This window comes from Penicillium griseofulvum, assembly GCF_001561935.1.
Source record: "Penicillium griseofulvum strain PG3 chromosome Unknown contig_84, whole genome shotgun sequence".
Lineage (NCBI taxonomy): Eukaryota > Fungi > Ascomycota > Eurotiomycetes > Eurotiales > Aspergillaceae > Penicillium > Penicillium griseofulvum.
The window spans coordinates 2611429-2623209 of NW_024467475.1; the positions used below are offsets into that span (position 1 = coordinate 2611429).

At 47.5% G+C, this 11781-nt stretch overlaps 4 protein-coding genes across 4 annotated transcripts; 2 read left to right on the forward strand and 2 right to left on the reverse strand.

Annotated features, from left to right (window-relative positions):
• Positions 1-133: 133 nt before the first annotated feature.
• PGRI_055000 (enoyl-CoA hydratase/isomerase family protein) lies at positions 134-1026 on the reverse strand (the record flags this gene model as incomplete). Its single annotated transcript, XM_040793213.1, has 2 exons — positions 134-866; positions 917-1026. The coding sequence occupies 2 exons, from the start codon at positions 1024-1026 to the stop codon at positions 134-136; spliced, it is 843 nt and encodes a 280-aa protein (XP_040645180.1).
• A 377-nt stretch (positions 1027-1403) lies between these two features.
• PGRI_055010 (Hsp20/alpha crystallin family protein) lies at positions 1404-1895 on the reverse strand (the record flags this gene model as incomplete). Its single annotated transcript, XM_040793214.1, has 1 exon — positions 1404-1895. One exon carries the CDS (start codon positions 1893-1895, stop codon positions 1404-1406), a length of 492 nt encoding a protein of 163 aa, XP_040645181.1.
• A 3544-nt stretch (positions 1896-5439) lies between these two features.
• PGRI_055020 (putative copper amine oxidase) lies at positions 5440-10111 on the forward strand (the record flags this gene model as incomplete). The annotated part of the gene is made up of 8 exons (XM_040793215.1): positions 5440-5768; positions 5818-6394; positions 6447-7417; positions 7466-7550; positions 7726-7844; positions 7892-8023; positions 8094-8757; positions 8819-10111. 8 exons carry the CDS (start codon positions 5440-5442, stop codon positions 10109-10111), a joined length of 4170 nt encoding a protein of 1389 aa, XP_040645182.1.
• Positions 10112-10441: 330 nt separating this feature from the next.
• On the forward strand, positions 10442-11566 carry abnA (putative extracellular endo-1,5-alpha-L-arabinase; the record flags this gene model as incomplete). The annotated part of the gene is made up of 4 exons (XM_040793216.1): positions 10442-10705; positions 10759-11235; positions 11293-11378; positions 11431-11566. 4 exons carry the CDS (start codon positions 10442-10444, stop codon positions 11564-11566), a joined length of 963 nt encoding a protein of 320 aa, XP_040645183.1.
• Between the last annotated feature and the right edge of the window lie 215 nt (positions 11567-11781).

Sequence of the window (11781 nt, forward strand, 5' to 3'; positions counted from 1 at the left end):
TGGAAACTCGGGTAAAATAAACGATTTGCATAGGACACGGACTTTGGAACAAGTCTTTTGTGGTAAAACGGAATTATCCTAAATAGAGTATATACAAAGTAAGTAGCACATGGTGTTCTATGGAATAATTGCATCACAACTTCTCGAATGTTGGAGTGCGCTTTTGCAACCCAGACAGTAGAGCTGCCGAGACATCCTGCGTCTGCAAAGCAGCGCTATTCCATACACTCGTATAGCGTAGTCCATCTTGCACAGAGTGATCGCGCGAGTAGTTCAAGATCTCCTTGGTACCTTGCACGGCCACGGGGCTCTTGCTGGCCATCACAGAGGCGAGCTTCAATGCAGCCACAATAGTTGCTTCACGGTTATCATACACCGCGTTAACGAATCCCACACGTAGCGCCTCCTCAGCACCGAACTCGCGCGCTGTCAGAGCTACCTCCTTTACCCATCCGTAATTTCCAACCACCTTAGGGAGTCGGCTCAGGGTGCCGATGTCTGCTGCGAGCCCGATATCGACTTCCTTGACTCCAAATCGTGTATCCTTGGCACAGAGACGCACATCCGTTGCCGTTGACAGGTCAACGCCGAGTCCCAATGAGAACCCGTGAAGAGCAACAACGACGGGTTTTTCACAGCGCTCTACTGCGGTGATACAGTCCTGGAAAGTGGTGATATGGCGACGAAAAACGACCGCCTTTCGTGCTGGATCAGTCTTGGTGTCTGACGAGAGAAGTCCTTCCGAGGCCGCTTTGACATCTAGCCCGGTAGTGAATGCCTTTGCTCCAGCACCACTGAGAACGATTGCGCGAACGCGAGGATCTGTGGATAGTCTATTGAAGATCTGGGCCATATTTTCCCACATACTAAATTTCTTTAGAAACAATTAAACAGTCTGAGGGAAATTAGCGCTCACACTTCGATGAAGGCGTTTAGCCTTTCCGGACGATTGATTTCCACATGGGCCACATATTGATGCTCGGTGGGAAATTGCACGGTAAAATATTCAAAAGAGTAGTCAGCCATATTGGACTAGGTAGAGATATGAATGTTTCTGGAGTTTGAGGGAGAGAAAGAGAGTATAAAAGGGTCGGACACCGGGGACCTCGGCAAAACGTGGGGAACATCTGAATGTCAACACTGAATGCCTTGAATGCCGCGAACACCTTGAATATCCTGAATGCCTTACCTGATCACCTGTTTAATTGTAAATGCAATTTCATTTCTAAAACTTATACCTCAATATTATATTTTGTGTATGAAATTTGGGATTTGCATGTGCCGGCTCCGGTATATTATGAGACTTAAAAAGAATTCTACACATATCCAAAAGGATTGGAGACGATATGGCACACATGAAAAGTAGAAAAAGACCAGTTCCATGCAATATATCCGTGGAATGTTCACTCAATAGTGATCTTCTTGGAAGCGGTAGCACTAGCCTTGGGTACCTGGATGGCCAAGATGCCGTTCTTCAGACTGGCCTTGACATTGTGCTGGTCGACAGGAGTCGGGAAAGAGAAAACGCGCTGGAACTCGCCAACTGAGCGCTCGCTGGCCCAGAACCGGTGAGTGGGCTTGGATTCATCGGACTTCTTAGCACCTTCCTTGGCCTCACCTGGCTCGGAGGTGTGGTACTCGCGTTCGGTGTGGCCCTTGACAACCAGAGTCTGGGGGTCGGAGAACTCGATATCGATGTCCTTCTGAGAAATTCCAGGCAGTTCACCATCGAAGTGGTATGCATCTTCACTCTCACGGATGTCAAAGCGAGGAGAGAATGAGCGAACCGCGGACTGGTTGCGGGAAGAGCGGTGATCATCGTAGTCATCAAGAAGACGGAACAGAGGAGCGAAGTCGCCACCAGAGCCGGGGAAGTTGGCACGAAGAAGAGACATGACGGAGGTTGTGTAAATCGAAAGTGATTTTGTATTGAATCTGAGATTTCCTATTGGGAGGAACACCCGAGGAGGCCATGACTTATATATACCGATGCCATACCGAGATAGAAACCAGATTCGCTGCTTCCAGCATTCGCTAGAGTGTCTGACATGATCGTGACTATTGCCATATGCAACCTTAGAATAATGTTGTAATCGACTGTAGTAAGAATGTACGTGTCATTGAGTGTAGTGACATGCTACACTATATACATATCCTTGATGTGTCCCATGGTTACCTATGTCGGATTAATGGTTTCTCCAATGCCTCGGATGACTTCCCCGATCACGTGACATCTCATTCTGTTACCACAGCTCGGAGCTATAAAAGCAAAGGGGTTGCAGTCTTCATCCCTCCTGTCTGAGATAAAACGACACACTATCATTGCGAGCGTTCTCATAGTGACCGAGTACTTATCGGGTTGGATGGATCAGCGATCGTACTGCATTCAATCACCGCGTACGGGTAACAGGTGGCGGGAGACGGGGCTAGTTCATGGTGGATTTGGATGGGTTGGCCTTGCTTTGCGTATGTTGAGGCCCCATGGTCAGTGCAACATAGCTCTGATCTATTCAGATTCAGATTCATCCAGTTGCATGATCTTTTCGTCAAGGTCCTGCCAAATCTGTGAGAAATGGATCTGAATCCCTTAAGATAGGGTAGATACCTGATCCAGGCGAACCTTGAGATTCTGCAGCTGGCTCTCCTTGATGACCAGATGGTTCTCGTCATCCAGATCCTCCACTATGTAGTCATGTCGTTCTTCATCGTACTTCAAGATCATGGATTTGATCGAGGGATCGCATTCGATTAGTAGACCTGCCAAGGATAAAAAAAAAATTAGCAAGTGATTTAGAAATCAAGAATTTGGTTTTGAAATACCTCGGACGGCGCGTGGCATCTTGGAGAAGAGGATGTCCACGGGTGTTTTGGAGAGAAGAAGAGTGGAGAGAAGGAAGAGGAGATGAGTGGAGAGACGCCAAGACATTCGGGCCTTGGTCTATTTTGATTTCAACTTCTCAACCTCTCAATTTGTTAACTTCTTATATTTCCCTAATTTCTGTACGTATCCTGTACTAAAATACTAAGCCCTAAGAATTTCACTCTTGCCTAATGTTACACTTCCCATTTTACTTATCGCGGGGTACACTCAATCCTAACACAACAGTTGCAATGCCATCTACCCGGAACAACAGACAGCCAAAGACTTCGTGGTTTAAAACGATGTTCGAAATTAAGTAAATGCCGTAGGAAACCACAATTTCAAACTGTTCATAGTGGATACTCTATTCTCACTTCCAAAACTCAGCTATCGGTAGTTACAAGCCCACTGTCAGCTCTACCACTGGACCTGTAAATCGTTTCTTTCCTCCAAGGAGATAATAATAAAGTCCTCCTATTAGCATCCACCCCATTGTCACCACGATACAATAATTCATATTTTCAGGTGTGACCGGCTGTAGCGTTGGAAAAGTACTGAAAGTCATTGCTATGATGAGCCAAAGGATGGCAACGATGTTCACAATGGGGCCCCGTCGTGGCCCTAGGTTGAATGATCCTGAGCCAAGTTCGCGGGCTATCGGTGCGGATATTCGTCGACCATATATCAACATGAACACAATTGGGGAAAGATACGAGGCATACATTCCCAAGATAGCCATGGATAACACCGCATTGAACGCGGTTGAGCTGCCGAGATAGATCAACCCAAGCAGCATTTGGAGAAAGCCAACCACGAGGACCATGCGCACTGGAACTTTTAATGTAGTGTTGACTTCCGCAAAGAATTTCGACGCTGGCAAACCATCATCCCGTGCAAATGCCCAAGCTGTACGGCTAGTAGATGTCACACATGCAGCATTTGCAGCCATTGCAATCAAGGTGATGCATAGGGTTAGAACGGAGGCACCAGCCCGGGAGCCAGTGATGTTTAAAAAGAGTTGCATGAAGGGAAATCCCGTTTGGGACTGAAGTAGTGATTCTAAATCTCCCAGGGAGAACAATAGGACGATCGCATACACCAGACCGATCACTCCGTTAATGATGACACTGCCTATCATGGCCAGTGGTACATTACGGGACGGCTTGGGCATTTCTTCGCTTAAATGGCATGCTGCATCATATCTAGAATAAACAATTAGCTTTCAACCCAAATCAAGTTTACAGGGTAGAATCGTACCCAAGAAAAGGATATACAGTGCTCAGTAGTCCCACTAACCAAGAAACCCCATCATTATCCCATCCGCTGGTATTGGAGAATTCGACGAAGACGTAACTTGCAGAATGCTTCCCGGACATTGCTCCTAGAACGATAACGATTGCGAGAAATCCAACGACGTGCAATATGCCTATTCATGATTCAGAAGATGGATCATAAAATGTTTAGGAGATTGTTGTCTTACCGGCTGTTGTATTGGTGTGAGGCAAGACCTTGGAACCCCAAATATTGAGGACAGTGGAGTAAGCTAATATTAACCAATAGAAAAGCATCCCTTGCCATCTATTTGGGGTATATGAGTCGAGATGGTTCAGTGTGATGAGTGCCTGTAGCTGCAAACCCGCCGCGAAAGCTGCGGAAGCGGAAAATACCAACTGTCCACCAATTGAAATCCAACCGGTGAACCAAGATGCGGTAGCTCGGTAGGATGCTGGTGTAAGACAGTGAACCCAGTGGTATTGTCCTAGATCGGGGCATCAGGGTAGGTACATGAAGGAGGTTAATTCGATCTTACCGCCAGCAGTAGGGTAGATAGAGGCAATTTCGCTCAACGAAAGGACAATGAACATTGTACCAATCAAGGCAATGACACTAAGGTGGTCACTTGATTAGCCTTCGCATACGCGAGTATCGCGGAGAGGGACTCACTAGTTATAAAACAAACATGGTGCTCCACCATTGGTAAGAGCCGTAGCGACAACCGAGGATAAGGCCTCCCAGGTGGCCATTAAGGAGATTTGGAGACAAACAATTGACCATATGGAAAAATCACGACGGAGCTCTTGAATATGACCAAGAGCTGCAAGTTGGTCTTCATCGCTGATGGGTTTCTCTGGGATGGGAGCTTTAGTCTCATGGTTTAAAATGGAATCCATAGTCCACACTAGTTACAAGACTGTAGATAAGAAAATATAAATATTTTGGTATCAAGAGGGGAGATACCATCTTCTATATGTACCTCTCTATAAGAGGGGAAATGACGGGGATATATGGTATAGTCAATACTCGTACACGGCCATAAATCCGCACAGGCTATCAACTCCGTCCATATATGTAGAAGGTAATTAAGACAAGCTCGTATTGCTTATCTTCAGGGATCTTTCATTAAATTTCCCCGCATTTTCATGGAATTTATGTCCATCTTTGCCTATCATCACGGAACCATTTCCGGATTTATAAGAAACCCCCCGATATCATTCCGAGATTCCGAGATTCCGAGTAATATAAGTTGCGCTCACATCCTCAGTTAGTCCGAGGAAAGGCCATATAATTTTTCTCTAGTCATGTCTCATCCACTTAGCATTCTCTCCATTGAAGAAACCAATTTGGCCCGTGATGTGGTCAAAGCTGCTCATCCAAATGTGGTAATTGACTTTCGGGAGATCTTCCTACAAGAACCACCCAAAGCTCAACTCCAGGAATTTCTAGCGGTTGAACATGCCGGTCGCTTGAGCCCAACTACCCCACGACCCCCGCGTTTAGCGCTGTGTCAATACGATGTGATTGGAGTGGACCGTATTCCTCAGTTTCACGAATCTGTGATTGATGTGGTTTCACAGTCGCGAGTGAAACACACAGTGGTGGGGAAGGAACACCACGCCAGTTTGACTCTGTACGAGACCAAAGCCCTGAAACCCAGAAGTTTACTAATGCTTGACCAGGAGTGAGTTTGATGTGCTCGTCGACCAATGTATGAAATCACCTTTGTTTCAGAAAGCACTGTCGGAATTCGATCTTCCTGAAGGTTTCGAGGTCGTTATTGAGCCATGGCCGTATGGTGGCTTGGATCATACCGATGAAAACCGTCGGTTTTTCCAAGGCCTTTGTTTTGCTCAGGACAAACGTTCTGGGAATGAAGATTCCAATTTCTATTCTTTTCCCTTGCCCATCATTCCCGTGATGGATGCCCACACACAAGAAATTATCCGGGTAGATCGACCCGCCACCGGCGGTAAAGGCGATGGTCTACTTGAACAGACCTTCAAACGGGATATCATTGGCCACTGCAAGCCGTCCGAATATGTGCCAGAGCTGATGCCCGAGGGGACTCGAAAGGATCTCAAACCACTGAATGTGGTCCAGCCTGAGGGTCCGTCCTTCCGAGTCACCAACGAGTCTCTTGTGGAATGGCAGAAGTGGCGGTTCCGTGTTGCTTTTAATCCACGAGAAGGCGCAACGATTCACGACGTCTCGTATGACGGCCGTAGTGTGATGCACCGGCTGGCAATCAGTGAAATGGTAAATGATATATCTTCCAAAATCCTAGGCTATGAACTAATTGTTAATTTAGACCGTCCCCTACGCTGATCCTCGACCACCTTTCCACCGAAAACAAGCCTTTGATTTTGGTGACGGAGGCGGCGGGAATATGGCTAACAACCTCTCGCTCGGCTGTGACTGTCTTGGAGTCATTAAATATTTCGATGCCATTATCACCCAGGCAGACGGAACCGCCCAGATCCTTCCGAATGCGATTTGCCTCCATGAACAAGACAATGGAATTGGCTGGAAGCATTCTAACTGGCGCACTGGCCGTGCGGTCGTTACGCGGAACCGGGAGCTTGTCGTCCAGTTTATCATCACGCTGGCCAACTACGAATACATCTTCGCCTATAAATTTGATCAGTCAGGCGGAATTACAGTCGAAGCACGCGCAACCGGTATCTTGAACGTTGTCAATATTGATTCTGGTAAGGTCAGTGATTATGGAAATGTAGTGAGTGGTGGTGTTCTCGCCCAGAACCACCAGCACATTTTCAATATCCGCATTGATCCAGCCATCGATGGCCCCAACAACTCTGTGGTGGTAGAGGAATCTCATCCAGTCCCAATGAATGCCGTTACCAACCCCAACGGAAATTTCTATCAAGTCACCAAGCAGACCGTAGAGCGTGCATCTTGGATCGATGCCGCTCCGCAGCTCAATCGGACCATCAAGATGATCAATCCCCATATAAAGAATCCTATCAGTGGAAACCCCGTGGGTTATAAGTTTATCCCGCTGGCCACTCAGACTCTATTAGCCGATCCTGCATCGGTGCAGGCGCGCCGGGCTCAATTTGCTCAACACCACGTTTGGGTCACGAAGTATCGCGACGGGGAGCTGTATGCTGGAGGTCGTTATACTTTGCAGAGTCAAATTGAAGTTGAAGGTGTCTCGGATGCTGTTCTTCGGGGTGACTCTGTCGTTGATACCGACGTGGTGGTTTGGAATTCCTTTGGCATTACCCACAATCCTCGTGTAGAGGATTGGCCTGTGATGTAAGTTCTTTTTCTTTTTCTTTCTTCCTTCATACTAACCTATTATAGGCCCGTTGAGATTTTTCAACTCATGATCCGACCCGCGGACTTCTTTGTGGCCAACCCGTCGCTTGATGTGCCTTCGAACAAGAATGTATCATCACGGCTGGCTGACTCGGAATGCTGTCGGAAGTCGCACATTTAATAAGAGAGCACAAGATTGTATCAACGCATTAAGGAGATAAATAGTTTTTGTATATGAATAAATGAAAAGTATTCACTTGCTAACTAAGTTAACTAAGTTAAAACATTTGAATTATATACTTCAGGTCACGGGGTCTCGGTTTATCTTTCCGATTTCCGAGGTTTCCCTCTTCAACTCCTCGAGAATGGTTTCCGAATCTCAGGATTCATCTCGAAAAAGGGCTAAATATACTCAGGTGGCTTGGTGCGTCCATTTATCTTTGGTTCTACCGTTGATACTGACCACCCTAGTAATGAATGCAAACGACGCAAGCTGAAATGTAGTGGTGGCTTGGTCTGTGTGAGATGTTCTCGTGATCAGATCCCTTGTGTCTACACCAGTCGTCCCTCTAGCACGATCCACGAGACCAGCAAGGATGAAAGGTACGCCTGCCGAGATTCTAGTTACATCCAGTCATTGTCTAATGGGGATGCTTTTACTAACTGTATCCAGAGAAAATGTCCGATTTCAAGCTGTGGATAGACAATTGGAGACACTTCGGCGGGAAATGCGGACCCTTTCCGCTCGTGTTCATGAACTTGAATCCACTCCTGCCTCGCCCCCACTAACTGGTCTGCACCGTATTCTAGATGCTCCTAGGTCTCCAACGTATGTCGGACCTACGAGTGCCGAGTTTGGGCTCACCCGAAAGTCGTTATCCCAAGCTGGCGACTGTACTATTGACCACCCCGGTGACCTATCAACAACTGCCCCCAGTCCTGCGCCTTCGGATAGAGGCGAAAATGCTCTTGGGAATAGCCTGGGGGTAGATGAAACCTTACGTTTAGTGCAGGTCTATGAGGATACAGTCGGTGTAATGTACCCTTGTGTCGACTTGGATGGAGTGCGAGCATACGTCCTCGAGTTCTATCGCTCTCAGGATTCAACCACAGCGTCTTCGTCTGTTTTGTCGATGCAGACAGCCTCGGATCAGGATTGGTTTTCTGCACGCGATGTCCAAGTCCTGAAGATTCTGCTGGCGACCGCTCTACTAGTCGAATCGCATGGTCGCAGCGAGCGTGCCGCTCAGTTGGCTGATAGTGTGGAGGATCGCTTCGCTAGCCGATTGAAAATTGCGGAGGTGGATATGAAAGAAATTCTGATTCTGACTCTGTTGGTGTGTATAATCCTGTTTTTTTTTTTTTTTTTTTTTTTTTGAGGTTTACTGATTGTAGTAGTCGATTTTTCACTCTTACCGCGATGATGAAGTCATCGCCGGGCGTTTGATTGGCATGGCAGTTCGAGGGAGTACGGAGCTCGGTCTTCATCGTCAAGAAACATGGCAAAAGACGGGAGGGGTTTTCCCGGGCGAATTGGAATGGACGTGGGCAAGCCGACTGTTCTGGTGCATCTATGTGTTAGATCGCAAGTGTGCCTTTGGCACCGGGCTGCCATTCGCCATTCAAGATTCTGATATTGACACCAACTTGCCTGAGCCGGGCCACTCTACTCCGTACCTGACTTGCATGATCTCTCACGCACGCCTGAGCACAAAGATATGGGGCCTGGTCGTTGGATGGCCCAACCGGTCACAGGCGGCCACAACAGATGGTTGCGCTTACTTGGACGCTCAGGTTCAGCAATGGATTCATTCTATTCCTCGTGAATTGCGGTTTGATCCGGCTGCATCAGAGCAGACCGATCGAGCTATGATGCTTCAGGTGCTTCTTGCTCTACAGGCAAACCAACTTCGAATTCTTGTGTATCGACAAAACTTGCTCAGCGATGAGCGGATAGCGGACAATGTGACCGGTGCATCGACCGCCGTGGAAACGGCGAAGAGCACCGTTCATATGTTGGACTATTTTAGCCGAGTCTCAAGTATATATTTCCAGCGCCCGGAGCCATTCAACTATTTTCTCTTGTCTGCCCTCGCTGCCCTCTTCTTGGCCGTTTTACATGCCCCGGCGCGTTTCAGCCATGCTTGCCGGCCCGAATTTTACACAGCTGTGGACATGGTTCGCCGGTCGGCAACCCGCGCCCGTACTTCCCGGAGATTGCAAAAGATCCTTCACAGTTTGAAACAGTTGAACCTGAGGTGGGAAGCTGGCCGACAGTCTGGAGGTCATCCCACAAAGGCAGATTTCAAGGGGAAAGAGCCTCATTCGCGTGCTACATCTTTGTACCCCGGCATATGGGATACGACGCCGGTATCAACCACAGAGTCTGCCGCTGCAAATTGTACCCCCAGCCTCCATCAAACATCTGGGACAACTACTCAGCTCTCATCGAACACTTTCTGGCCAATGTCACCTGGTACAGTAGATGGTCCTCAATCCAATGTCTGCGAAGACTTGAGCAGCTTTTTTGAGATTGCAGGTGGATTTTATTTTGACCCTCAAACCGGCTTGGACAGCGCTGTCGGAGCAAATGTGGCGTTGGCTCCTCCAGGTGACACGCGATCGCCTGCGCTGGACGCCTTTCATGCCGAGGATGAGGCATTGACACGAGTCATGGCTGGCTTGTTATGAATATTTATATAAACCGAGCCCTAAGATTTCAAGGATTTAAAGGATACGAGATATTAACACATACTTTTTAAAAGAGGATCCCCCGGAAATTGGCGTGTTTTACATGGCGCTTATATTTGGCAATTCCCACCAGTCGGCGCTCTGATTCTTCATTTCCTGAAGAATTGTCACTCCGCTTTTTGCGTTCTTCCCCTCTCTGTGTTTCCGACTGTGTTCGGAGAAGACTGCCCGCGCCCTAGAAAAATGTCCGGATTTCCACCAATAATCATCACCTTGCCATATATATAGCTATGAGAGCCCGCTAAGATATGCCGCTCTTCAACATACACAATGCATTTAGGTAATATAGTCAAGCCGGTGCTGTTCGCAGCCTTCGTGCATGGATATGCGAACCCTGGGAGTTGTTCTGGGGCCTGCGTTGTACATGACCCAACATTGATACAAAGATCATCGGACAATCGTTATTTCCGATTTTCTACTGGCAACAAGATTTCCTATGCGAGCGCCCCATCTATCAAAGGCCCGTGGACTACCATTGGGTCCATGTTGCCTAGTGGATCATCTATTGATCTCGCTGGAAAAGACGACCTATGGGTATGATGCTTTTGTCAAACTACAATGAAACCCAGCACTGACTTTTCTGTTAGGCCCCCGATGTCCATCTCGTGAATGGTCTTTACCATGTTTATTACTCTGTGTCGACGTTTGGTTCTCAGAATTCGGCCCTTGGACTAGCCACATCTGCGACCATGGAGTTCGGCTCCTGGACTGATCGTGGAAGAACTGGTATTGCCTCATCATCTGCCAGTGCTTACAATGCTATTGATGGCAATTTATTCAAAGCAGATGGTACTTACTATATGAATTTCGGCTCCTTTTGGCACGATATCTACCAGGCTCCAATGCGATCGGATGCCACTAAAGTCGCATCTTCGTCCCACAATCTGGCGTATGACCCCTCCGGAACACATGCTGTAGAGGGGCCCTATATGTATCAGTATGGAAGTTACTACTATCTCTTTTTCTCTGCCGGTATCTGTTGTGGCTACGACACATCTCGCCCCGCCAGCGGAGCGGAATATAAAATCAAGGTTTGCCGATCGACTTCCCCTACTAGCGGATTTGTATGTTATCCAATACTTTTGCTACCTTGGACTGCGCTGACTCTTTCCCTATCAAAGGTCGACAAAGCAGGTATCGCTTGTACCAACGGAGGTGGCACCGTTGTTTTGGAAAGTCATGGCACAGTCTATGGTCCTGGTGGACAGTAAGTTCTTAAATTGGATTAGAAACTGGAATATTGGCCTAACGTTTCTCAGGGGCGTGTATACTGATCCTAGCCTGGGTCCAGTGCTTTACTACCACTATGTTGACACCACTGTGGGATATTCTGACAGCCAGAAACGCTTTGGGTGGAATCAGATCAATTTCTCAAGCGGATGGCCAGTGGTTTAGTGGTTTGTTCTGTCTTATAATGCAAACTAGCTCCATCTCTGGGATATATAGTTAATCTCCTCAGTTTATTTGATATTCGCAGACGAGAATTAATTTATGTGTATAAATTTAGTAGCTCGTGATTGTAAGGGTGTAGAGAACATCTTGGCGACTTGCGCACTCGGCCGACTCGGCCTTGATCTACAAAATCCCTCCGTTTTTTCCCCCTTCTGATT